Below are 26,129 nucleotides of genomic sequence, written 5' to 3'. Positions count from 1 at the left end.
CTGACCGAATCATCCAGGTGCCCCTAAATCCTTTGCCCATTTTAAAATCAGTTTCTTTTTATTGTTAAATTGTAGAAATTCTTTATATATTCAGGATGTTAAATATCAGATTAGGTGATTTTAAAATATTTTCTCTTGTGTGGGTTACCCTTTTACTCAGTTGATTGTGTCCTTTGCTGCACAGTTTTTAATTTTGATATAGCCCAGTTTATTTTTCCTTTTGTTGGCTTTTTTTGGTCATATTTTGCCATGTTTAATGTTATGAAGCTTTTGTTCTGTGTTTTCTTTTTGAAGTTTTATTGTTCAGGTCTTTGATCCATTTTAACTTTTTATGTGTATAGGATAAGGGTCCATCTTAATTTTGTTGCATGTGGATATCCAGTTTTCCATTTCCTTTGGCAAAAAGACTGCTTTTCCCCATTTAATGGTCATGGAGAAGTCTTCTTAAATACATGTGTCCCTGGAATACCAGTTATTACCAATTTCTTAATTGTTAGCAGCGAATTGATAGCAGACTAAAGAAAGAGGCCTTGAAGAAGAGATGTTGAGTATTGATATGGTAGGGAGCCAAGGGTAAACTTGTTTTATTTCAGACTTGCCTAGTGATGGTCTGGGTGGCTACAGGCTGCTTTCTTTGCATTTGTGTCATATTCATGAATTAATATACTACTATAATATGCAGATTCATTCATCTATTGCATATTGATTTGTATATTCCAATTCATTCTGCACCTGTTTCTTAAATAACTATTGAATGAAGATAAACCCTTACATGTACATATGACTAGAGTAATGAGACTATGTAAAAACCACTCAGAGTCAGTTTCATTACTTAATAGCCTATGTATTTTAGAGTTACAGACCTATAACCAACAGATTAACACTAATAATGAATATGTATTTGGGCAGTTCCTTGATATGTTGTGGAGATTTTGCTGGTATGTGTTTAGAACCCTGTAATGTTAATAATTCTTCATGAAATAGATGAAATACCACTTTTGCATGAAAATGATTTTTTTTGGTGATGTGGGTAGATGTCAAAGTCCCAGTAATCCTAGTAAAGAAGACAGAATGAATTTTTGTATGTTTCTTGTTTTAGCAGGATTTGAGTAGCTTCTTAAATGCATATTGGAAGTCCAGAGTGAACTGTGTGCTCCAGCAAAAGATGAAATAAAGTTAGGAGAAAGGTATGAATAAGTAATTTTGATATATTTTTTCATAAATAGATCCTTCATGAGACTCTTCATAGGATTTTTTAATACCCCTGTTAAGAGAATGGAAGAGTCAGGAAATCTTTAGCATTGCAAGGCATTCAGGGTCCCAAAGCTCATTATAGATATAGCTGCTGTCCCATTTGCCTTAAACGTGCCTCACCTGGCTAGCTGTTAGTCTGTGTTGACACTGGGGGCTGGGCATGACTGCACTGACAGCCTCTCATTTTGTTGGTCTTTATAATTTTATTACTTGAGGTCTAATAGGTGAGTTTTAGCTTTTGAATCTTTCAGGGGGTGGAACATTTCCACCCTCTTTTGTAGTCACATATGGGAACACAGAACACAGCCAGAAGTCTTCAGACTTAGTTTTTAGTTCATTAGTTTTGGTTTTCAGTCTTTTTCAATTTGAGCTTTTTTCTTATTCAGACCTCAGATAATTTAAAACTTACAAAGCAGGGTTGCGAAAATTAAAGTGGTTTTAGAGAGTGGAACCTTACATGATTGTTGTTTTGCCCCAAACTTTTGTTTCTTCCCTACCACATTCATCCCATATATGCAGTGCATAGTTCCACAGGGATTCTACTGAGCACTTACTGGTCAAACTTTGTTTTATAGGTGAACGGATGTGAGGCTCAGTGCTCTTGGATTCATCCCAAGTCATACAGATAGGCAGTGGTGGAACTGGGATTAAAGCCCAGATCTTGTGTCACTAAATATATTGCTCTATTATGTTGTACACCGTGGATAGCACATTTAAAATAATGATATTGTGTACTTTATAATCTTCAAAGAGTTTCCATACATGTGGTCTCATTTGATTTTCACTTTGTGACTTGGTGCAGTAGATTAGTATAATAGCAGCTAATGTTTATTGAGGGCATACCCTAAATGCTAGGGATAAGGGTACTTTTGCATACATGAGTTCATTCTTTATCCATTTTTTAACTAGTTTTTAAAAACCCAGCAATTGACTTCGGTGTTGATGCTGTTGGATAAGGAGAAGTCCATAGGTTACATAGGTTATTTTAGGTTGTGTATTACAGTTTCAGAAACATTTATCACTTTCCTCAAGGTCGTGGGACTAGATTGGGAACGTAGTCGGCAAGAGTTTTATCTAGAAGGCCAATTTTTATTTATAAGTGTGACTTGATAATTGGATGACTTGTTGATAAAGGGCATTCTCTTCTTAGTGAGCAGGGTTAGTCAAGAGGACATGTTGTAAGTCAGAAGGATGCTTGGAACAGAGAAGATAAGAACAGAGCATGTGTGTTGTTTTTGAGGGTTATTTCTGTCAAGTTGTGGTGTCCTGACTTACTGTTCTCCATTCTAGGAGAAGTCCTATTTGAAGAAACAAATCAGTCATCTGGAGTGGAGAACTATTCCCCTGAATATGTCTTGAGAGGCATAGGTGCCTCTTTTTGAAGCTCTATACTGGTTAGCACAAACATAAGCCCTGACTTCATGGCATACCACTTTCCACAAATAGGTTTTTATGTTGTTTCCTGATTTCACACTACAAAGAAAGCACTGTAGTGTTTAGAACCCCCTAAATGACTTACATTTAATCCCACCTGTTGGATGGTTCTTGTTAGCATCAAAAGTGTGTATCATTTGCTAATCTGGTCTGTGTACCATTTTGCGGGGAGGGAGCATATCGTATTTCTATCTGTTAAACAGAATCTGACTGTGATTCTTTGGAAAGATGTTTTAAAATAAGAGAAATAGGGGTGCCTGGCTGGCTCAGTCAGTAGAGCATGTGACTCTTGATCTCAGGGTCATGAGTTTGAGCTCCACGTTGAGTATGGAGATTACTTAAAAATAAAAGCTTAAAAAAAAAGAATAAAAAACAGATACGATTAAATATACAAGGTACAGTTTTAAATATAGATACATTGGGGTACATTATACTAGAGACATTATTATTTCTACCTTGCTTTATCTCCTACATAGAAGTTTATTTTCTTTATTAAATAAGAACTTGTTGGCTTTCTATCATATGCAAGATTATTGATTATTTTATATACATAGTATGTTCATATTTTCATTCTGCAATGTTTTGAGTATGAGAAAGGAGAGGAGTGTGGGTCTAACTGAAGTAAGTGAAGTATGAACAATCTTTGATGCTGTGTACATATGAACAGAAGTCTGATAAGCCTACTTACTACTTGCTTCCTGTCACCTGTCTGTCACCTTCACCTGTCACCTTCCTGTCTCTTACTGACCTTACAGTTTAGGTTGTCAGGGAGCTTTGCTGCATGCCAGGTTGGTCTGTTACTGCTCTTTGCCAGCATCTTAGATGTGGGTTATGTAATTTTCTTTGTGTCCTGGTTTTGTTTTTGTTTTTGTTTTTTTGTCCTCCCTGCTCTTCTGCATGAAATCTTCCTCTTAAGTTCCTTTGTAGGGCTAGTTAGTATTTCCTTAATTGGTGCTCATTTCCTTTTAGATTGTAAAGTTTTAAAATTTATATAAAAATGTCTAATTTTATTTATCTCAGTACTGTTTAGTATAATATGGTGCTTTATACACAGTAATATTCCATTAGCTTTGATCTATAGGTAGTTTAATGTGGTCTCTCCTATACACATCTGAATTATTTCTTACATGCCATAATTACCTATGCTATGAGAAGTAATCTACAGCTGTCTACTGAACTATCTAGCATCTTTGTCTGACAAAAGAAGAGTTACATTACTGTTGTCTACAGCAGTGACAGGGCTGATAAATTGCCACTCCCAGTATGTAGCAAACACCAGATTTAGTTAGGTTTTTACCCCAATCCACTGTCACAGGCCATCTTGGTCTATACATATTATTTAAATGAATTTGATAGGACTGGTTGCCTTAAGTCTTTTCTGAATAAGTCTAGGAGGTCTGCATAAATAAATGTAGAGCATCAAAACTGTTACACAACGTAATTTCTAAAATTGAAGTATGTTGCTGAAGTATATGGATATAATGTTAATTTTTATATTTAATTTTTGAAAATATTTCTGTGTGTCTTGTATGGAGTACAAAAGGGAACTGTGGAAGAATTTTAATCTAAAATGGAACCAGAGGATTTGAAATGGAGAATCTCAGGCACGTGCCCTCAGAGGAATGAACTTAAGAACTGAGGCACTGATTTGCTGTAAATGCCTGATTTACAGAAGATGGAGACCTCTCCTGACCAATGAATGTCTGCCAAAAATCTCTCCCCATCCTCAAGCCAGTGAACTTACTGCTTGGATTCCACCTGGGCTTCCCCCTCTTTACAATCCTTGCCCATAAATACAGCCCGCCCCAAACCCTTAACAGGCTTGCCTATACCTTGCTACCACAGGAGTTTCCCAAATTGGAATTCCTCTGCTGTTCTCAGATGAATTCAATTTATGGTAAATCTAGTAGTCAACTACCCAAACCTCTTAAAGACCCGGCAATGTAATTGAGACCCAGAGAAATGGAGATGTACCAGAGATAAGTGAAACCAGTTAGTGGCACAGCCTGTACTAGAAACATTTCCTCTTCTACTCTTTTATTCATAATTCTTTGATCCACTGTGCTGTATATTCTACAAAAAATAACAGATTGACTGTCATTACTGTACTTTTATTTAGTCCGTATTTAACATTGATTAATCCAGATATTTATTGTTTTCCTTGCTACATTTTTCCTGTATTTTTGATCTTCCAAGCTAATATTTTCTTCTACCTGAGGGATATCTTTTAGGATTTCCTGTAGTACAAGTTTGCTGGTGGCATTAGCTTCTGTTTTTAATTTGCCCCAGATACCTTTATGTTCTCTTTCTTGACTGAATTTTTCTCTGGGTATAGAATTCTAAGTAATTATTTTCTTTCAGTGTAGTCTTCTGGCACCATTGTTTCTGTTGAAAAGACAGCCTTTATGTAATTGGTCCTCCTTTGAATATTTTGAATGAAATCTGTTTTCCCCACCCATGGCAGCTATTTATTTGTTTCCTTGAACATAGTAAGCATAGTTAATCTTTAACTGGGTTAAAATCAGTATCTGGAAACAAACTGAGGGCTGATGGGGGGTGGAAGGGAGGGGAGGGTGGGTGATGGGTATTGAAGAGAGCATCTTTTGGGATGAGCACTGGGTGTTGTATGGAAACCAATTTGACAATAAATTTCATATATTAAAAAAAAATCAGTATCTGGAGTCTGTGTAGGTCTGTTTACTTTGTTTCTGTTGGTTCTCACTTATGTGATCTTACTACTTTGTGTGCCTGGTTATTTTTATTTGTATGCCAGACTTTATATTTTCAAAATGGTTTTCAGAAACATGTGTTTAGGATGTTGTCATTCCCTGTACAGGGTTTACATTGCTTCTGCCAGATGGTTTAGAGCATTCCAGATCATCTTTTTTTTTTTTTAATTATCATTCCAGTGTAGTTCATGTACAATGTTATATTAGTTTCAGGTGTACAATATAGTGATTCAGGAATTCTATACATTACATGATAAGTATACTCTTTAATCCCCTTCACCTATTTCACCCATCCACCTCCCCTCTGGTTGGTAACCATCAGTTTGTTCTCAGAGTCTGTTTTTGGCTTGTCTCTTTTTGATTTGTTTCTTAAATTCCACATACGAATTGAAATCATGTGGTATTTATCTTTCTCTGACTGGCTTATTTCACTTAGCTTAATACTCTAGCTCCATTCATGTTATTGTAGGTGGCAAAATTTCGTTTTTCCTTATGGCTGAATAATATTACGTTGTGTATATATATCATTATCCATTCATCTGTTGATGGACACTTGGGCTGCTTCCATAATTTGGCTCTTCTAAGTAATGCAGTAAACATAGGGGTACATGTATCTTTTTGAATTAGTGTTTTCATATTCTTTGGGTAAATACCCACTAGTGGAATTACTGGATCATATAATTTATTGATTAAAAATCATATAATTTATTGTAAAAAATCATTTAACTTTTTAAGAAACTTCTATACTGTTTACCACAGTGGCTGCACCAGTGTGCATTCTCACCAACAGTTCACAAAGGATCCCTTTTCTCTACATCCTTGCCAATACTTGTTGTTTTTGTGTTTTTGATTTTAGTTATTCTGACAGGTGTGAATTGATACCTCATTGTGGTTTGGATTTACATTTCCCTAATGATAAGTGATGTTACGCATCTTCGTGTGTCTGTTGGCCATGTGTATATGTTTGTGGTTGGAGAAATGTCTGTTCATGTCTTCTGCCTGTTTCTAATTGGATTATTTGGGATTTTTTTGGTATTACTAATCCTTTATCAGGTATGTCATTTGCAAATATCTTCTTCCATTCAGTAGGTTGTCTTTAGTTTTGTTGATTGTTTCCTTTGCTTTGCAGAAGCTTTTTATTTTTGTTGTAGTCCCAATAGTTTATTTTTGCTTTTCTTTCCCTTGAGGCCGGAGACCTATCTAGAAAAATGTAGCTATGGCCATTGTTGGAAAAATTGCTGCCTGTGCTCTCTTCTAGGATTTTTATGGTTTGAGGTCACACATTTAGGTCTTTAATCCATTTTGAGTTTATTTTTGTATATGGGGTAAGAAACTGGTGCAGTTTAATTCTTCTGCATGTTGCTATTTTTCTCAACACTATTTGTTGAAAAGATTGTTTTTTCCCATTGCACATTCTTGCTTCCTTTGTCCAAGATTAATTGACCATGTAATCGTGGGTTTATTTCTGGGCTCTCTCTTCTGTTCCTTCATCTTTGTATCTGTTTTCATCCCACTACCATAGTGTTTTGATTACTACAGCTTTGTGTAGTGTATCTTGAAATCTGGAATTGTGATATCTACAGTTTTTCTTTTTCAAGATGGCTATGTCTATTCAGAGTCTTGTGGTTCCATACAAATTTTAGGATTATTTGTTGTCGTTCTGTGAAATATGCTGTTGGTATTTTACTAGGGATTATATTAAATCTGTAGATTGCTTTGGGTGGTATGGAAATTTAACAATATTGGTTCTCCCTTCCATGAGCATGGAATATCTTTCCATTTTTTTGTGTCATCTTCAGTTTCTTTCATTCATGTTTTATAGTTTTCAGAGTATAGGTTTTTCACCTCCTTGGTTAAGTTTATTCCTAGGTATTTTATTTTATTTTATTTTTTTTATTTTTTGGTGTTATTGTAAGTGGGATTATTTTACTAATTTCTCTCTTTGCTCCATGATTAGTATATAGAAATGCAATGTATTTCTGTATATTGATTTTGTATCCTGCAATCCTAATGTATTCATTTATCAGTTCTAGTAGTATTTTGGTGGAGTCTTTAGGGTTTTCCATATATAATATCATGTCATTTGCAAATAATGGAAGTTTTACTTGTTCTTTACCAATTTGGATGCCTCTTATTTTTTTCTGTTACCTAACTGCTGTGGTTAGGACTTCCAGTACTGTATTCAATAAAAGTGGTGGGAGTGGCATCCTTGTCTTGTTCTTGATCTTAGGGGAAAAGCTCTCAGGTTTTCACCATTGAGTATGAGGTTAACTGTGGGTTTTTCATATATGGCCTTTGTGTTGAGGTATGTTCTCTCTAAGCCTACTTTGTTGAGGATTTTTATCATGAGTGGGTGTTGTAACTGTGTCAGATGCTTTTTCTGCATCTGTTGAAATGATCATATGATTTTTTTCCCTTTTTTTGTTAATATGATGTGCTACATTGATTGATTTGTGAATATTGAACCACCCTTGCATACTTGGGATAAATCCCATTATGAATCATAGTTAATGATTTTTTTGAACATATTGTCAGATTCAGCTTGCTAATATTTTGTTGAGAAGTTTTGCATCTTTGCTTATCAGAGATACTGACCTGTAGTTCCCTTTTTTTGTAGTATCTTTATCTGGTTTTGGTTACCAGGGTAATGCCTGCCTCACAGAATGAATTTGGAGGCTTTTCTTCCTCTTCTGGCTTTTGGAATAGGTATCAACTCGTCCTTAAATGTTTTCTAGAATTCACCTGTGAAGCCATCTGATCCTGGACTTCAGTTTGTTGGGAGTTTTTTGAATACGGATTCAATTCCATTGCTGGCAATAGGTCTGTTCACATTTCCTATTTCTTCCTGATTCAGTTTTGAGAAGTTACTGTTTCTAGGAATTTATCTATTTCTTCTAGGTTGTCCCATTTGTTGGCTTATAATTAATTTTTCATAATCTTCTCTAACTATCCTTTATATTTCTGTAGTGTTATTTCTCCTCTTTCTTTAAAAATTTTTTTAATGTTTATTTATTTTTGAGAGAGAGTGTGAGTAGGGGAGGGGCAGAGAGAGTAGGAGACACAGAATCTGAAGCAGGCTCCAGGCTCTGAGCTGTCAGCACAAAGCCTGACACAGGGCTCAAACTCACGAACTGCGAGATGTGACCTGAGCTGAAGTCAGATGCTTAACTGACTGAGCCACCCATGCACCCCTCTCCTCTTTTATTTCTAATTTTGTTGATTTGAGTACCCCCCCTCTCTTTTTAATGTTTGTTTATTTAATTTTGAGAGTGATCAGGGGAGGGTCAGAGAGAGAGAGAGAGAGAGAGAGAGACAGAGAAAGAGATCTGAAGCAGGCCTGGAATTGTCTGCACAGAGCCTGACATGAGGCTTGAATTCACAAACTGTGAGATCATGACCTGAGCTGAAGTTGAATGCTTAACCAGCTGAGTCACCCAGGCACCCTCTTTTTTTTTAATGAGTCTGGGTAAACACTTGATTCCAAAGAATCAGCTCTTGGTTTCATTGATCTGTTCTGTTGTTTTTTTGGTTTCTATTTTATTTCTGCTCTAATTGTTATTTTTTCTTCTTTCTACTGGTTTTGGGTTTTTTCTTCTTTTTCTACCTCTTTTAGGTGTAAGGTTAGGTTGTTTATTTGAGTTTTTTTGCTTCTCGAGGTAGACCTGTATTGTTATAAACTTCCCTCTTAGAACTGCTTTTGGTGCATCCCGAAGATTTTGGACCATTGTGTTTTCATTTTCATGTGTCTATGTATTTTTTGATTTTTCCTCCTTGATTTCTTGGTTGACTCATTTCATTATTTAGTAGCATGTTATTTGACCTCCATGTATTTGTGTTCTTTAGGATCATCTAATTTACTTTCAGAGGTTGAAATAATCCAAGGCAGGCTACATTTTTGGCAAAATTTGGTTTGTCTACTTCCAGTTTACTTACCCCTAGGATTCTAATCCCAAGTGTGGAGATGTATATGCTTGGAGGACCCTTGAATTCCAACTGTTGTTCCCTTAGTGCTGTGTTTGTTCAGAAACATTGCCCAGACTGTTATAATTGCCACATGCTTTCAGAGGAAAAAGCTGTCTCAACCTGGGGAGGACAGGTGAGCTGGCAGGGTTTCTTTGTCATCTTCTAAATCTGGGCCCAGTAATTTTTCATTATTTTGTTTTTTAAAAAATAATGTTTTGTTTAGTTTTCTTCTTTCTCACCAGGAAGATTGATCCCAATAACCTAGTTAACTACTTGTTATGGGTTTTTCTCAAAAATAGAATTTGAATGTATAAAATGAAATGTTTCTTGTTTCTTTTTCCCTTTTTTCAGTCTATTTGAATCCTGAATCAATCAATAGGAGTTTGCTGTACTCAAATTAGTTGAAATGAAGAAATTACTAATTTCAGTCTTTTACTTTTTCAAAGCTTAAACATTTGTCTGGGATAGCTTTATTACTTTGAAATAGAAGAAGAAGCTTGAAAAAAATTTTTTTTAACTTACAACTTTATTTCATATTTTCCTACCCTCATGAAACCACTGATTAGGATTTCTCCTATTGGCCTTTTGCAGTAGTTACCCAGTAGATCTTAAATGAATAATATATTCTTTAACTTACTTTTCATTTAGCTGATTAATTGTTCCCTTTAATTTTTGTGAGCATTCCTAACATACAAGGGCCAGAACTCCCAGACTCTTTACTTATTAAGAGCAGATGTATAGATTCAAAGTTAATACGAAGTCACGAAGTTTGTGTTAGCACATTTTCCCTACTCCTTTAAGATAAGGGGAGAAGTCTTGAGGGACTGGACAAAGTGTACCTCTTGAAAATAGAAGTATTTAGCAGAGCAATATGGCAGTTCTAGGACTCATAATGAACACATTGGGTAGCCATGCCCCTACCTTTGTCAAACTGAAAACAACACCAACTCTTCTCTGCCAGCATCCACATCCCCTAATCTGGATTAATTACGTTGCCTCTTGTTCACAGAGCTCTTTGCTCATGCCCCTTGTCTCTCTATAGGACTTACTTACTTATTTATTTATTTATTTATTATTTATTTATTTACATTTATTTATTTTTGAGAAACAGAGTGAGACAAAGCGTGAGCGGGGGAGGGGCAGAGAGAGAAGGAGACACAGAATCTGAAGCAGGCTCCAGGCTCTTAGCAAGCGGTCAGCGCAGAGCCTGATGCGGGGCTTGATCCCACAAATTGTGAGATCATGACCTGAGCCGAAGTTGGACACTCAACCGACTGAACCACCCAGGCGCCCCCGGACTTACCTTTTTAAGAGAAGGTCTCTACATCTCTTTTAGGCCCCTTTTAAAAGCTGACAGTAAACATTCATAATATAAATGTCAGCAAGGAAAAACTATACATTGCACAATATATCAAGTATAGAAATATTTGAAATAAAATGCTTATGTGTGTGTCTAAAGTGTCATATTTTAAGGTTTCACCAGTAACAAATTCTTATAAACCATATCACAGCTAATTTGACTTGGATAATGTACACAGCTTCTTCTGTAACATATTAATTGATATTAACTTATGTAGTAGAAGAAAAATAACCTAAATAGAGGGCGAGTTAGTTTTGTGAAGAATAATGCAGTCGGGTCTCAAGATGTAGCCGTATAGCTAGACAAGTTTTATAAGGAGTTTCATTTAGTGCCTGCTTTGACTTCTGAACCATTTGATAACCTTGCTAGCTACTAAGGCACCTAACACTTGGGATAAGCCATTATTTGGTCATTTGGGTGGTTTAACAGCATAGTGGGTCAAGTGTAGCCTTAAGGAGAATGCCAGTTTAATAGTTTGTGATAAGTGATAATCCTTCTACATTATCTCCCTTAAGATGTGCTGTTTTAATTGACTTCTTTTAGGAGTTTTTGCATAATAGATGAATTACACTATAACTGTACTCTTAAGTGTCTAGTATGTAATAGTAAAGCCAGTTTAAGAGCCATATTAGAGGACAATTCATGAAGGAAAATGTTTTCTTGGGTTCTGTTAATACTAATTAATGTTAACAAGCATGGCCATGTTAGTCTAATGTGGTGATGTTTTACGCAAGTGTGTATTAGGTTTGGTGCATAGGAATGCATAAATGTTTTTGCTATAAAAAATTTATAATAGTTATAATTGAAACATGATATTTCTCTATAGAAGGGTGTTTTAGGTACAAATCTCACTTGTGAAGCAGGAGAATGTTATGCTTTGGGAAAAGTTTTAACTTTCACAAATTGAATACTTGAGTTTATTTTAAATTGTCGTTTTTCTTGACTTGAAATAAAATGTCAATTAGTATTACGTTATAAAATTGACAGTTTTTTTTTTCCCCCCTTAATACAGACGCTCCACCATGAGACGAGGTGGAGGGAGGAGGCGAGCTGAAAATGATGGCTGGGAAAAATGGGTGTGTTTTAAAAGAATAAAAATAATTATATTTAATTGTCTAGGTATTTTTTGTTCTTGTAGGTTGGAGTGTGGTTTAAGGCATTTTTTAAAATTGTAAATCACTCTAGATACCACCTCTTCTGAGTTTTCACAATGTATTGAAAGCTTGTTTAAACTTTTTAACACACGAACTTTATTTTATCCTGAGGAAATAAATGTGCTGGTGTACAAATATTTATTTGTGATAATTTTATTGCAACATTGCTAGTAATACTGAAAAACAGGAAAATACCAGATATACTGTAGTAGAGGATTGGTCAAGTTAATTATCACTATGCAGTAGAACACTGTTCAGCCATTATTTAGCTTTTTATTTCTTAACTCGAGATGGCCTTGACTAAAATCGTGTTTTATAAAGGATTATTCTCTGTGATCCTATTTATGTAAAATGTGCATATTCTGAGACATAGTAATAAATTTAAAAATAGATCCCAGAATGTTAACAGTGAATGGGATTATACCTAATTTACATTTTCTTTATATTTTCTGAAAAAAAAATTTTTTTCCACAATGAGCATGTAATATCTGAATAATCAAAACCAGCAAAATAATTTCCATTTTGGAGGAAATAAGTACTACTTTCAAGATTTCTATGACTGTATTTTCAAGATTTAATGGACAGTTCTTTATCAGTAAAGTAAAATCAAAAAACAATCGATAATTCACATAATTAAGCTTAATTATCACATAATTAAGTTTAATGTTCAGGAAAAGTGTAGCTAAGTTCATAGATTTGTATAGGTCTTTAGCAAAAATAATGTTTTTATGTTCTTTCCGAGGTTGATGTTCTCTAATGAAAATTATTACTGCTGTCAAGTAGATTGATTAGATCAGAATTTGGCCACTGAATCATTTATTGTATTATCTACATGTATGGAGAGCTGTACTCGTTTGTTGAACTGTTTCATTTTGCTTTAAATTACTAATTCTAAGTTTCCTGTATTCAGAAGATAGTGGAAACCAATTGAAAATACACTCTTACTGACGACTTGTCAAATTTTTAATTGGTTTAAACTTCTTGTGTAACTTCTGCTTGATTTTGTAGATAAGAACAATATTTTGTAGCATTAAATTCATTATTCTTGTCTTACCTTTTCCCACTTTTAAAGTAACTGTTATAAGAATGTGATAAAATAATTAAGAATTGAGTTGATAGAAAAACCTGTTTTATTGCCTTGCCTTATGGTGAATATTTATAATTATATCCTATGTCATTATACCTTGGTCACTAGCATAGAATAAGGTCCTTTTCTTTTTAATGTAAATTTCTGTTAAAATGGGGGGGGGGGGTAGAAAATACAACCTTTGTAATTGGTTTACTTTTTTTTTTTTTTTTAATTCCAGGGTGGGTATATGGCTGCCAAGGTCCAGAAATTGGAGGAACAGTTTCGGTCAGATTCTGCTCTACAAAAGGATGGAACTTCATCTACGATTTTTAGTGGAGTTGCCATTTATGTTAATGGATATACAGGTTGAGTACTTTTTACTTTTTAGGTATCCTGTTTTGGCATGTACTTTCATTAAGATTGAGTGTGATTTGCTTTAAATTCTGTTTTTAGTTATCCTGTATATAAAAATGATAAAATCCTCTGCTTATTGTCTTGGACATTTCCTTTTCATCCCACCTATACCTGCCATTGTGTTTTTTATTTTAATTTTTATCAAGTTTGAAAAAGCCAAATGAGGTTAAAAATAGTCTTCTTTCTTAACCACCTGATTGGAAGCTCATCACACATGTGTGGGACATGTACACTGTGAGCTTCAGTATAGTGGCATCTGGTAGGGCCATTTCATCGGTGGATTTGCATAGATCCTTTTGAGCTGATGGGGGAGGAGGGTGTGGTGTGTGTGTTAGATTTCCCAGAATTTTGCTTAGAGAAGGGTATATAAACCTAGCTTGGAGAAGAAAGAGGCCACAGTTCTCACAATTTAGAAAACAGAATTTCATTTAATCTTGTTCTTTTTTTTTCATCCCCTATATCCACTTCTCCCCTCCTGTATTCTTTTGTTATTGAGTCTGCTCCCTGGAAGGGACAGGATAGTTTTTTCTTTTTGGGTGGGAGAGGACATCTGGAATTCTAATTTGTCTCTTAAACAAAATTTAAACCATAAACTTCTTGTTTCAGAACCTATCCACATGACCACTTTTGGAGATACCCAGTGCCTCTTTTTCATGAGTTTCTCTTGCTTTCACTGGCACCAAACAGACTCTTGTGTGCTTCCACATAGCCAGCTTATGTTTTTCTCTTTCTCTGGTCTGTAAAGTCAGTTATCACTTGTCTGTTGGCTGTCAGCTTTTATTACTAAAGTTTTCATCTCTTGAGAATTCCTCTCTTAAGATCACTTTATTTTTTTTTTTTTAAGTGAATGGCTATAAATATTTGTGTCATTCTGTTATATGTCTCTCTCTTTGCTTCTCAGCGGGGTGTTACTTATCTTTAAGGTCTCTTTATAAATCACTTCCTCTAACTTGTTTGATTGTCTTCCTACTGGGATAGGTGACTTCTGCTTCTTTAGGGCTATGGCTTGTTAGCATTTATTGGATCTTTCTTTAGCTGTCTGTTTACTGGATAAGAGCGAGAGAAACACTTTCACATTTTCATTACTGTTGTATCCTGGTGTCTCTGGGCATTAACCACTTAGGAAATATTTATTGAATTAAAATTAAGTTTTAATTAACTGAAAACGTTTTCCTGGTTGAGTTTTATCAGGCATCTTTAGTCTAAGAATGTTACCTCACAATGAATGCTGGTGCAGCTCTGGGAAAGTTCACAACATGCAACTTTTCTGCTTAAGTATCCTGGAACATTCAGGTTCCACTGACTTTCCTGAGATGCATTATAAAGATTAAAAATGTTTTTTAAAAAAAGAAGAGGGGCGCCTGGGTGGCGCAGTCGGTTAAGCGTCCGACTCAGCCAGGTCACGATCTCACGGTCCGTGAGTTCGAGTCCCGCGTCGGGCTCTGGGCTGATGGCTCAGAGCCTGGAGCCTGTTTCCGATTCTGTGTCTCCCTCTCTCTCTGCCCCTCCCCCGTTCATGCTCTGTCTCTCTCTGTCCCAAAAATAAAAATAAACGTTGAAAAAAAAAAAAAAAAAAAGAAACATCGCTTGTTACATTAGCCAGTTACAGAAGTCCCCAGTTTACAAGGGTACCCTTATTCATTATTAAGAAAGAGATCCTTTGTGTGAGGGAGAAAATAAAAGCTATGGTAATCACTCCCATGGTTGAGAATCGGGAATTCTGATTCTATTTTTGTTACCAATTTTTGTGTGACCATAAGACATTTTCTCTTTGGACTCATTTTATTTGGACCCAGTTTTATCCCTATCCTTTTCATTATTTTTCCCTATCCTTTTCTTTAGGATAGGGATAATAATTTTTACTGTTGTTTGGATAACATTATTATAATTCTACAAGTAAAATTCCATTATGTTGAATTTCATAGGGACTTGCAAGTTGTGATGATACAATTTTTTTAGAAATATTTTCACTTTTAGTGAATACTCCGTAGATAAAAGAATCAACAGCCTCTGTGTAATGAATTAGCAGTATAGTCAATTAGTGCTTTAGCTGCAGTAAGAGAAGTAGGAAATGCTGTATTGTTGATTCTTAATCATGCTCCCCATAGACTAACATTCCAGGTTTTCTTTTTCTTTAATGTTTATTTGAGAGAGAGATAGAGAGCAAGCAGGGGAGGGGCAGAGAGAGGGAGAAAGAGAGAGAGAGATGCAGAGAATTCTTAAGCAGGCTCTGCATTGCCCGTGCGGAGCCCGACACGAGGCTCAAACTCATGAACCATGAGATCATGACCTGAGCTGAAACCAAGAGTCGGACGCTTGAGCCACGCAGGCACCCAACATTCCAAGTTTTCCTGACTCCTTTAAAGCTCCCAGGTGTGCCACCTGAACTTCTCTCTGTTGACTCCCATCCTTTGCAAACCAATTACTGTTGAATTTGAGATTAAAGAAAAGATTCTACATCTTTTGGCTATTGTGCTTCTGTCAACCCATTCTCTTTTTTTCCCAAAAAAGGATGCTTTGCCTGCCAAGGTTAACTTCTTCACCTTCCATCCTGTTTTTGTTTTTGTTTTTATTTTTGTTTTTTTAATTAAAATTTTTTTTGAGGTAATTGTAAATTTACATGCCATTATAAGAAGTACTACAGAGATACTATGAACCATTTGCCCAGTTTATCTCAATGGTAATATCTTGTAAACCATAGTACAGTATCAACCAGGAAATTGCCATTGATACATTCAAGATAGAGAATGTTTCCACACGACAAAGATTCTTCATGCTGCCCTTTTTTAGACAAAAGGCTCTCAGCCTCGTTTTAGTCCTTTTAACTACTAACCTAGTCTCCATTTCTATACTTTTTTCATTTCAAGAATGTTACATAAAAGAACATACTGTATACAACCTTTTAGTATTAGCTTTTAAAATTAAGATAATATTCTAGTGATTCATATACATTGTATATATCAGTAGTTTTTTCCCTTTTATTGTTGAGTTGTATTCCATTATATGGGTGTTCTACAGTTTGTTAAACATTTACCTGTTTAAGAACATCTGGATTATTGGGGCGCCTGGGTGGCTCATTCAGTTAGGTGTCTCATTTCAGCTAAAGTCATGAGCTTGCCGCTCTTGAGTTTAAACCAGGCGTCGGGCTCTGTGCTGAAAGCTCGGAGGCTGGGACCTACTTCAGATTCTGTGTCTCCCTCTCTCTCTGCCCCTCCCCTGCTCAGGCTCTGTCTGTCTCTTCCTCTCTCTCTCTTTCTCAAAAATAAACATTAAAAATAATTTAACATCTGGATTATTTTCTGGTTTTGGCTCTGAACATAAGTGTACAGATTTTGTGTGAACATAAGAGAGCTGTTGCTAAGTCATACATACAGTAGTTGCCTGTTTAGTTTTTTAAAGAAATTGCGAAATGGTTTCTCAGTGGCTGTGCTATTTTATTTTATATTCCCACTAGCAATTTATGAGTGACCCATTTCTCTGCATTCTTGTTAGCATTTAGTGTTTTTTAAGCGTTTTAATAGGTGTGTCCTGCTATCTCATTGTGGTTTTTATTTGTGTTGCAATTGCTCTGCATCCTCACCAGCATTTCGTAAAGACAATTTGGTTTTTTGTTTTTGTTTTTTAAATTAATTTACGCATTCTAATATGTGTAGTGGTGTCTCATTGTGCTTTTAATTTGTATTTGCCTGATGACTGATGGTGAACATCTTTTGATGCGTCTGTTTGCCATCTGTATGTCCTTGACAGTGAAACTCTGTACACATCTTTGTTCATTTTCTAATTTGTTTTATATTCTCTTCAGTTTTGAGAGTTCTTTGTATATTCCAGATACTACTCCTTTGTCAGATGTGTGCTTGCAGATATTTCTCTTAGTCTGTAGCTTGTCTTTCATCCTTTTCACATGGTCTTTTGCAGAGCAAAGTTTTTAATTTTCATAAGGTTGAGTTTATGGATCTTTACGTTTATGGATTGTGTTTTCAATTCAAAAGTCTTTGCTTAATACTAGATCCCAAAGATTTTCACCTGTTTTCTTCTAAAAATTTTCATAGTTTTATGTTTTAAGTTCATGATTCATTTTGAGTTAATTTTTACTTATTTTTTTGGTGGCCTATGGGTATCCCATTGCTCTAGTTCTGCTCGTTGAAATGTTATCTTTCCTCCATTAGATTACTTTCACACTTTTATCAAAAATTAGTTGGACGTATCTGGGTCTGTTTCTGGATTCTCTGTTTTATTATATTGATGCATGTCTCTCTTCACTGGTACCACCTGGTTTTTGATTATCTGTATTGTAAGCCTTAACATGAGGTAGAATGATACTTCCATTTTCTTCTTTGCTAAGATTGTTTTAGTTTTTCTTAGGGCCTATGCCTTTCCATATAAATTTTAGAATAAGGTTGTCTTTGTTTATAAAATAAGTACCTTGTTGTGATTGTGATAGGAATTACATTAAGCCTGTAGATCAGTTTAAGGAGAATTGACGTCTTTACTCTGTTGAGTTTTCTAGTCTGTGGACCTTCCATCCCATTTTATTCCACCTTAATTGATTGAACAAATGTATTTTCTATGCTGCTTGTGTGTTAGTAACTAGGTTTGAACAGAGATGGTGGTTGATGAATAATGTGGGTTTTGTGGTGATAATAATCTCTGAGAGATACAGAGGAAGGTGGATGGCAACACAGAAGAGAAGTTACTGCCTTTGAGAGTTAGTGAATCCTTCATAAAGGGATTGACTTTTTAAGCCCAGTCTGGATAAAGAGGCATTTTCTAAATGAGGAAGGGTAAAGGCATTCTTGTCATGATCGTAATGTACATTTTCACCTTTATATTCTCTAATTTTGGTCATTGGGCTTATTCTGATGTTTTAGGTTTTTTCTTTGTACTTTTGTTTCTGCGCTTCCATTTGTGCTTTTGCCTCTTGTGAAAAGCTGCTTTCCTCACTACTGTGAACTGGAATTATACTCATCCATTAAGACTCAGATTAAATTAGATTTTGCCTCCTTTCCTAAGCCAGTCCATAGTATTTAAATTTCATAGCAGCACTACTAGAAACATTTATTTTGATACCTGAGTCTTATATTGTCAGGTCTTTATGTTTTAAGTTTTTTTGGAGTCAGAAAGCCCATTTTATGTAGTAGCCCCTAGACAAACATGAGGGCTACAGAGGTAGCACTGTAGGGCCTTAAATTTGCTATTCCATCTGATGTCCCCAGGTCTTCATCATTCACATCTCTGATCAAATGTCATCTCCTTTGAGACTTTCCCTGACCACACTTACCCAAGATAGGTGTACCTTACCCTTCAATTGCTTTCGTGACCCCTTGTCCAGCTGTATTTCTCTTTATAGAATTTATTTGTACCTGAACTGGTATCATTTATTTGACTTGTTTTCTGTCTGCCCAGTGAAATAGAAGTACTACCATGGAGCACAGAGATGAGTTTTTATTGATCATTGCTATAGCCCAGTGGCCTAGAGCCGTTCCTGGTACATTGTAAGATGGCTAATAAATATTAGTTGAGTAAATGAGTGAATAACAGGGTTTTGTATTTGTACATCATACTGTTAAAATCTTTTCATTCATATGTTAATTCAACTCCGTCTTCTTGAATTTATAGCTTTTAATTAAGAAATAGGCTACATTGTAGGCTTTTACTGAATTGTAATCTCTGGGAGATAGGCCCTGAGCATGCTTATTTTGGTGAAAGCTCCCAGAGTGAGCTAGTACCAAATCTTGTGAACTGTAATTGCTATCTTCTGTTGAGTGGGATCAGGACAGTTAATATGGCAAGAGATGTTCTGGTTATTTTGTACTTTTTTCAATATGTAGATAAAAGACCAGGTCCAACAGCTTTGGCACTGCTGAGATTTGTGAAAAAATAGGTGGGCAGGCAAACATGTTGGCATGCATTGCAAAATGAACAAGGGAATATGCAAGTATGACAGGCTTACATTTCAAGTGATAAGGATTTGTTTGAAAACTTTAATGACCTTACTTTGGTGTTTTCTGAACCTTGTGATGTCTTAGGAAAAGAGCCCCATTTAGTGGTGAAAAATCTAATTTTTATTAAGAAACGTATGCTTTCCAGAAATTATTTTTTTGTAAATACATATCTTTCTTTCATTTTCTGTGAGACTCTGATCTTATAAATCAGAGATATAGGAATTTAACCTCTAACATGGGAGAGACTTACTGTATTATTTTATGCCACCCACTGTATTTTTGTCCAGTGTCTAATAGGTGTTTGCACCTGATAGTTACTCACGACTCTCTAGGCTTTTGAATCTTTTCTTCAATTTTTGTTTGGTTAAGTGTATGTGGCTTATAGTTGAATGTGGTAACTCTAAGGTAGTTAGGTAGGAAAGGAGTCAGGAGAGTAAGCATAGCTGCTGGAGGAAGAGTAACAGTTGGGAGTCAGAAGACAAAAAGGGTCTGCACAATAGCTAAGTGATTATGGACAAGTCACCTAATTTTTTTCTATTTCCTTATCAGTAACCGTGCTAAATTATCTTTTCTAATTTATAGGATTGTGAGACTCAAATGAAATAATGAAATAATGAAGGATATTACTACTGTAGGACCAAAGGAGGTGTAAGCAGCCATTTGGTTTACTTCTTTCTACCATGTATGTAGCACAACCAACATTAAATCAAGCTCTTTGGATATACAGAATGAAATGGTGCGCATGATGAATATTTTCTCATTAGAGATGTATCAAGGAAAGCTTTTGTGCAAGAAAATAAATTTTTTTTGAAATTTATTTATTTTGAGAGAGAGGGAACACGAGCAGGGGAGGGTAGAGAGAGAGAATTCGAAGCAGGCTCTGCACTGTAGTGCAGAGCCTGACACAAGGCTCAAACCCATGAACCGTGAGATCATGGCCTGTGTGAGCCGAAACCAAGAGTCAGATGCTTAATGGACTGAGCCACCCAGCCGTCCCTAAAGTTTGTTTTTAGAATTTATTTTAACCAGATAACCAAAACTGTTCTAAACTGAGCCTAGAGACATGAGAGTGGTCTTCATGTGTTTCTTTTTGCATTCTGTAGTGGTTATTTGCTGTGGTGGGATTTCACTTGCAGAACGTCAGGCCTAAGTTGTGGTCCTGTGATAGATGCCTTCTACTTTTACTGTGTGTAATTGTCTCTTACTAGGGTTGTCTTTAGTTCTGAACTTCAGTTGCATTCAAAACATTCTTATAGAATGTTCTGTAAAATTACAGGAGTATTGTGGAATATAATTTTAAACTTTGAGAAGATACTTTAGGATCCTAGAGTGCCTTCATTGTCATTAAGAACACCCATTATTATTTTACATAAGAAGTTCTGGTGAATAGTTTGGGTTTTTAGAATGCCAGAAATCCTTTTGTTGCAATAGCAATACTTCTTCAAACCCTTTTGTCCTTGTTATTAGTACTGTTAGCTATTAGCCAACCTGCTACAGCAAATTATCTGACTTATGTTTTGTTTCCCCCACAATAGCGTACCTTAAGGCAATGATGAAGAACAGTGAGGAGAGAACTAGCTCTGACACGTCAAAACCTATTATGGAAGGCTATAAGCATTTAAAACTTGACGTAACTGGTGTAAGAATAGGCAGATACATGGTTTAGAATTGCTCTGAAATAAATTCTCTGTATATAAATTTGGTATGTAAATTAGATATCATTTGTGTATATATATATGTACTTACTATAAATTACTGCGTTAATATTTATAAATCACTTAGAACAGCCTAGCACTTAAGCACTGCTTTAAATATTCTAAGTTGTAAAGAACCACAGATAAGTGGGGGAGAGGGTAGGATTATTCAGTATAATTTGTTGCAACAAATTGAATGACTGGAAAAAAGCTTATCCATCAAAATCATAAGAAATAAAACACTCAGATCCCAATAGATTAAAGGGCAGATTTCAGAAACCATTTATTTCAGGAAATAGACCTGAGTCACAAACATGTAAATATGTTCACCTTCACTATTAGAGAAATGTATAAGGAAGCAGGATAAATTTTGTGCAAAATTTATTTAATTTCAAAAAATTATTATGTGAATATACCTAATACATAAACAGATGGATGAGAATAGCCAACCCTTTCATTGATGGAGCAAGAGTGTAAGGTGGTATACTGGCTTTGGAAAATGGCATTATGAAATACATGAGGAGACTTTAATATGCTTATAACGTTTGGCTCAGTAATTCTTCTGAGAGTATATTCTAAGGCCATAAGCCTAACTGGCCTTCCATTATAAGTTAATATTAAAAATAATCATGTTGTTTTGTTTGAAAGCAAAGCACTGTATAAGAATAGAAACTTAGGTATAAATTATACCATCTATAAGGTGACCTAAAACTGAACCTGGGTGGTTCAGTTGGTTAAGCAGTTGACTCTTCATTTCGTCTCAGGTCATGACCTCACGGTTTTGTGAGATCAAGCCCCATGTGCTCTGCACTGATAGTAGAGCCTGCTTGGGATTCTCTCTTTCCTGGCTCTCTGCCTCTCCCCCTGTGCGCACACTCGATCGCACGCACTCTCTCTCAAAATAAATTAAACATTAAATAACAATTCAAAAGATAACAATGGATAATTTATAATAATATAGGAAAATTTTTGGTAAATGTGAAAGGGTAGAATGTAAAATGAAAAGTAGGGGACAATCAAACAGAAAAGTACAGGAAAAAACATGATAGAAGCAAATACATTACAGTGGTTTTTTGGGGCATAGAACTATGTATGAATGATGTATTTTATTCTATTTTCAGATTTTTTATTCTAGGCATGTTTTATAGTAGAGAGTAATCTTTAAGTAATTCTGAGTTTTAATATTTATCTTAGGAAGTATGAAATTACTAAGTTGTTTGCTTAGTAATTTTTGCTAAATTTTTTTGTTTGTTTTGCTTTTTTGTTTGTTTTTAGGCTGAACATCAGTATAGATCTACTGGTATAGGTTGTAGAAGTAGGGAAGACAAATTACTTACATAAATATTTCCAAATACACTCTGTGGTGGATTGTATTTTTGTTCACCAAAATCTGCTTCCCCTCCCGGGAAGGATTTTACTTCCTTACTTATTGAGGTCAGATTTGGCCATGTTCACAAAATGTAAGTGAAATGGTATATATCATTTTGGGGATAAAGCTTTAAAAGTCAGTTCGTGCTTCATTATACCCTCTTTTTCTTTTGCTACAATGACTGGCAGTGTTCTAGATTGAGGTTGCTCCATCGGTCTGGATGTCAATAAAGATAACATGGAGCCACAGCTCCATGGACATGATGGCAGAGGGTGGAAATGTTTCATGGGTGAAAAATAAACCTTTGTTTTAAGTCACTGCAATTTTGGGGTCATATGTTACTGCAGCATAACCTACCCTATCCTCTCTGAGTAGTATCTGAAATAGTGGATAATGGAAGTATTTAGAACAAATACTGTACTTTGTTTTCATAAAGTAGTAGTCTTTGGCTGTATTTTAGATCAAGGGTTAGCAAACTTTTTCTGTGAAGGACCAGAGCTTTGTGGGCCATGTACTCTCTGTTGCATCTGTTCAGCTCTGCTATTATAGCCCTCAGAGCAGCCATGGACAGTATGTAAATGAATGAGAGTAGTATTCCATAAAACTTTATTTACAAAAACAGGTGGGCCAGATTTGGCCCAAGGGCTTAGTTTGCTGACCCTTGTTTTAGATCACAGACTCAGAATCTTGGGATTAGGAGGGAATTTAAGTCTTCAAGTTAATCATTTTCTGTGTGTGAATTACGTCTTCAGTATTGCTGAGTTAGAGACAGGCCACCACTCAGCCTCTTGCAGTGACTCCAGTGATGGTATACTGTCTTGGGGTGCAAGCCAGTTCATTTTGGAGCAGGTATGATTGTTTTAGTGAGTTAAAATGTGCATGCATTCCTATAGCTTCCATCCAGTGGTCCTAGTTCTTTCTCGAAGACTCCACAGAGCATAAATTCAAACCCTGCCATGTCCTCTCAGTGTGGTCTTTAAGCTAATTCATCCTGTAGCTCTCAAACTAGATTATTCCTAGTTCTTTGAAAAGTGTGCTTTCAACTCTATGGCCACAGCTCTCCCCCATTCCTTAACAGCTTTGCTCACCAATTTTCCTCAGCTTATCTGAATGTAAAATCCTATGTAGTTTTCTGGGTTCAACTCAGTCAAATGTTTGTCAGCTCTCTGTTCCCACAGAAATTTTTATCTGATAGAGTATCTTGTGTTAAAAAAAAAAGCATTGGGGCGCCTGGGTGGCGCAGTCGGTTAAGCGTCCGACTTCAGCCAGGTCACGATCTCGCGGTCCGGGAGTTCGAGCCCCGCGTCAGGCTCTGGGCTGATGGCTCAGAGCCTGGAGCCTGTTTCCGATTCTGTGTCTCCCTCTCTCTCTGCCCCTCCCCCGTTCATGCTCTGTCTCTCTCTGTCGCAAAAATAAATAAATGTTGAAAAAAAAATTAAAAAAAAAAAGCATTTGTGAAATCCTTACTAAATTCTAAGTGAGATGCTTGAAATTGAGGGGGCACATGGGTGGCTAGGTCGGTTAAGCATCCGACTTCAGCTGAGGTCATGATCTTGTAGTTTGTGGGTTCGAACCCTGCATTGGGCTCTGTGTGGACTGTTTTCCTTTCTCTCTGCCTCTCTTCCACTTGCATTCTGTCTCTTTCTCTCACCTTCAAAAATAAACATTAAAAAAAAGAAGAAAAGAAAATATGGGTACTGAGGATACTATGACTCATTAAATAAGGTTCCTGTCTCCAGATATAATAAGTGCTGTTGCATGCCTGATTAAAACTGCTAGTTGTTTTAAATAGGTTATTAACTTCAGTTCCAAAACACTTGAAAGGTTTTACAGTCTTAAAATTGTATGTATTTTTAAGTACACTAAAAACACAAAACAAATATTCAAATATACTACTTACTAGAAATGTTTTGTACCTTTTGTTGTTAGGTTATGTACTTTTTACATAGACCTTGGAATATAACTTCTTTTAAATAGTTGAAAATATTAATAGTTCTAATGTGTGTGAATCAGGATTTTCTCACTACTATGCTAGAATGCAAAATAGTAAGTATATGTAAGTGTATGTAAGTATACTATGCTGGAATGCACAAAGTAGTAAGTATAAGTAAGTATATAGATTGAACTTTAAAAATAAAGTCTTATATTACTCTTATTTGTTTGGTATTTGGGTTTTGTTTTTTTTGTTTTTTTGTAAGGGTTCGTTTGAAATAGGGTTTTGCTCTTTAAAAAATTGGGGGGCACCTGGGTTTTTTCAGTTAAGCATCTGACTCTTGGTTTCAGTTCAGGTCATGATCTCACAATTTGTGAGATCAAGGCCCTCATGGGGCTCTGCACTGTCACATGGATTCTCTCTTCCTCCCTCCTTTGCTTTCTTTCTTGTTTGCTGGAGATAATGGTTAGTACATACAGTTATACAATAGCTTTGTAAGGAATCAAATGTCAACTAGTCTAGCCTCTCATTTTGTAATGAGGACACTGAAGCTAAATGGAATGAGTCAGTTGCCCAATATGTCATGACTTTTAAGTGTCACACTGCAGCTGGAAACCAGGCCTTTCTATCCAGTGTAGCAGCATGTTAAGGCTGATTAACTATGAGTTTTTGGAGACAGAAACCTGGACTTGAATTGTAGCTATTCCATTAGCTGTGTGTGACTTTGGAAAGTTACCTTAATCTCTCTTATCTTTTTTTTTTTTTAATTTTTTAATGTTTATATATTTTTGAGAGAGAGAGAGCACATGAGCTCTCTATGAGGGGCAGAGTGAGGGAGACACAGAATCTGAAGCAGGCTCCAGGCTCTGAGCTCTCAGCACAGAGCCAGACAGGGGGCTCAAACTCACCAACTGTGAGAACCTGACCTGAGCCAAAGTCGGACGCTTAACCCAGTGAGCCACCCAGGTGCCCCTCTCTTATCTTTTGTTTTTCTATAAATCTGCCTAAAGTTGATGCTATTTATAAGAAACTTCAGGTGCATTGATGAACAATAATTTGCTTGCTGAAAAATTCAGTATATCTTCAGGGAAATAATTTGTTTGGCATATGTACCTTTATAAAAAAATTTTTGGGTTCCTGTGTGAATCAGTCAGTAGTGCGTACATCTCTTGATGTGGGCTCAGATTATGATCTCATGGTTCATGGGATCGAGCCCCACATAGGATCTGTGCTGACAACACGGAACTTGTTTACAATTCCTTCTTCTCTCTCTCTCTCTCTCTCTCTCTCTCTCTCTCTCTCTGCCCCTTTCCTGCTTGCACATGCACTCAAATAAATACGTAATTAATTAAATCATTTGTTAGAACCAGTGCTTTTTTTTTTCCCCCTTCCTTTGGTAAAGTCATTTTTGGGAGCTGCTGAGCCTCAGAGACATGCTCTTTTATTTAATGGATCTTCACCCAAGATATCATTGGTAATCTGTGGTGATGATGTTTGTTAGTGATTATTTTTAAATACTCTAATGTATTTAAAAATAAAATGTTCAATGAAGATGCATAGGGAGGGTTGAGGGATAGTTTTATTTATTGTTTAAATTGGTCCCATTGAGGGGCGCCTGGGTGGCGCAGTCGGTTGAGCATCCGACTTCAGCCAGGTCACGATCTCTCGGTCCGTGAGTTCGAGCCCCGCGTCAGGCTCTGGGCTGATGGCTCAGAGCCTGGAGCCTGTTTCCGATTCTGTGTCTCCCTCTCTCTCTGCCCCTCCCCCGTTCATGCTCTGTCTCTCTCTGTCCCAAAAATAAATAAACGTTGAAA

General features: G+C 36.0%; 1 protein-coding gene across 6 annotated transcripts in view; it reads left to right on the top strand.

The window, feature by feature from the left end:
• Positions 1 to 26,129, top strand: part of REV1 (REV1 DNA directed polymerase) — a 92,356-nt gene that overhangs the window by 17,516 nt on the left and 48,711 nt on the right. For 2 of the 6 annotated variants that reach the window (XM_086701318.1, XM_086701317.1), the window contains exons 2-3: positions 11,753 to 11,816; positions 13,202 to 13,328. In XM_086701318.1, coding sequence (XP_086557444.1) covers positions 11,763 to 11,816; positions 13,202 to 13,328 — 181 coding nt within the window. In that variant the 5' untranslated portion in view covers positions 11,753 to 11,762. Of the gene's footprint in view, positions 1 to 1,102; positions 1,188 to 11,752; positions 11,817 to 13,201; positions 13,329 to 19,901; positions 20,056 to 23,835; positions 25,790 to 26,129 lie in introns of those variants that run through there. The other 4 variants (XM_086701321.1, XM_086701320.1, XM_086701319.1 and 1 more) reach the window with 4 other exon arrangements.

The sequence above is a fragment of the Puma concolor genome, chromosome A3 (genome assembly GCF_028749965.1).
Source record: "Puma concolor isolate L17-30 chromosome A3, mPumCon1.1.hap2, whole genome shotgun sequence".
Classification (NCBI taxonomy): domain Eukaryota; kingdom Metazoa; phylum Chordata; class Mammalia; order Carnivora; family Felidae; genus Puma; species Puma concolor.
This window is presented reverse-complemented; position numbering and strand designations above follow the sequence as displayed.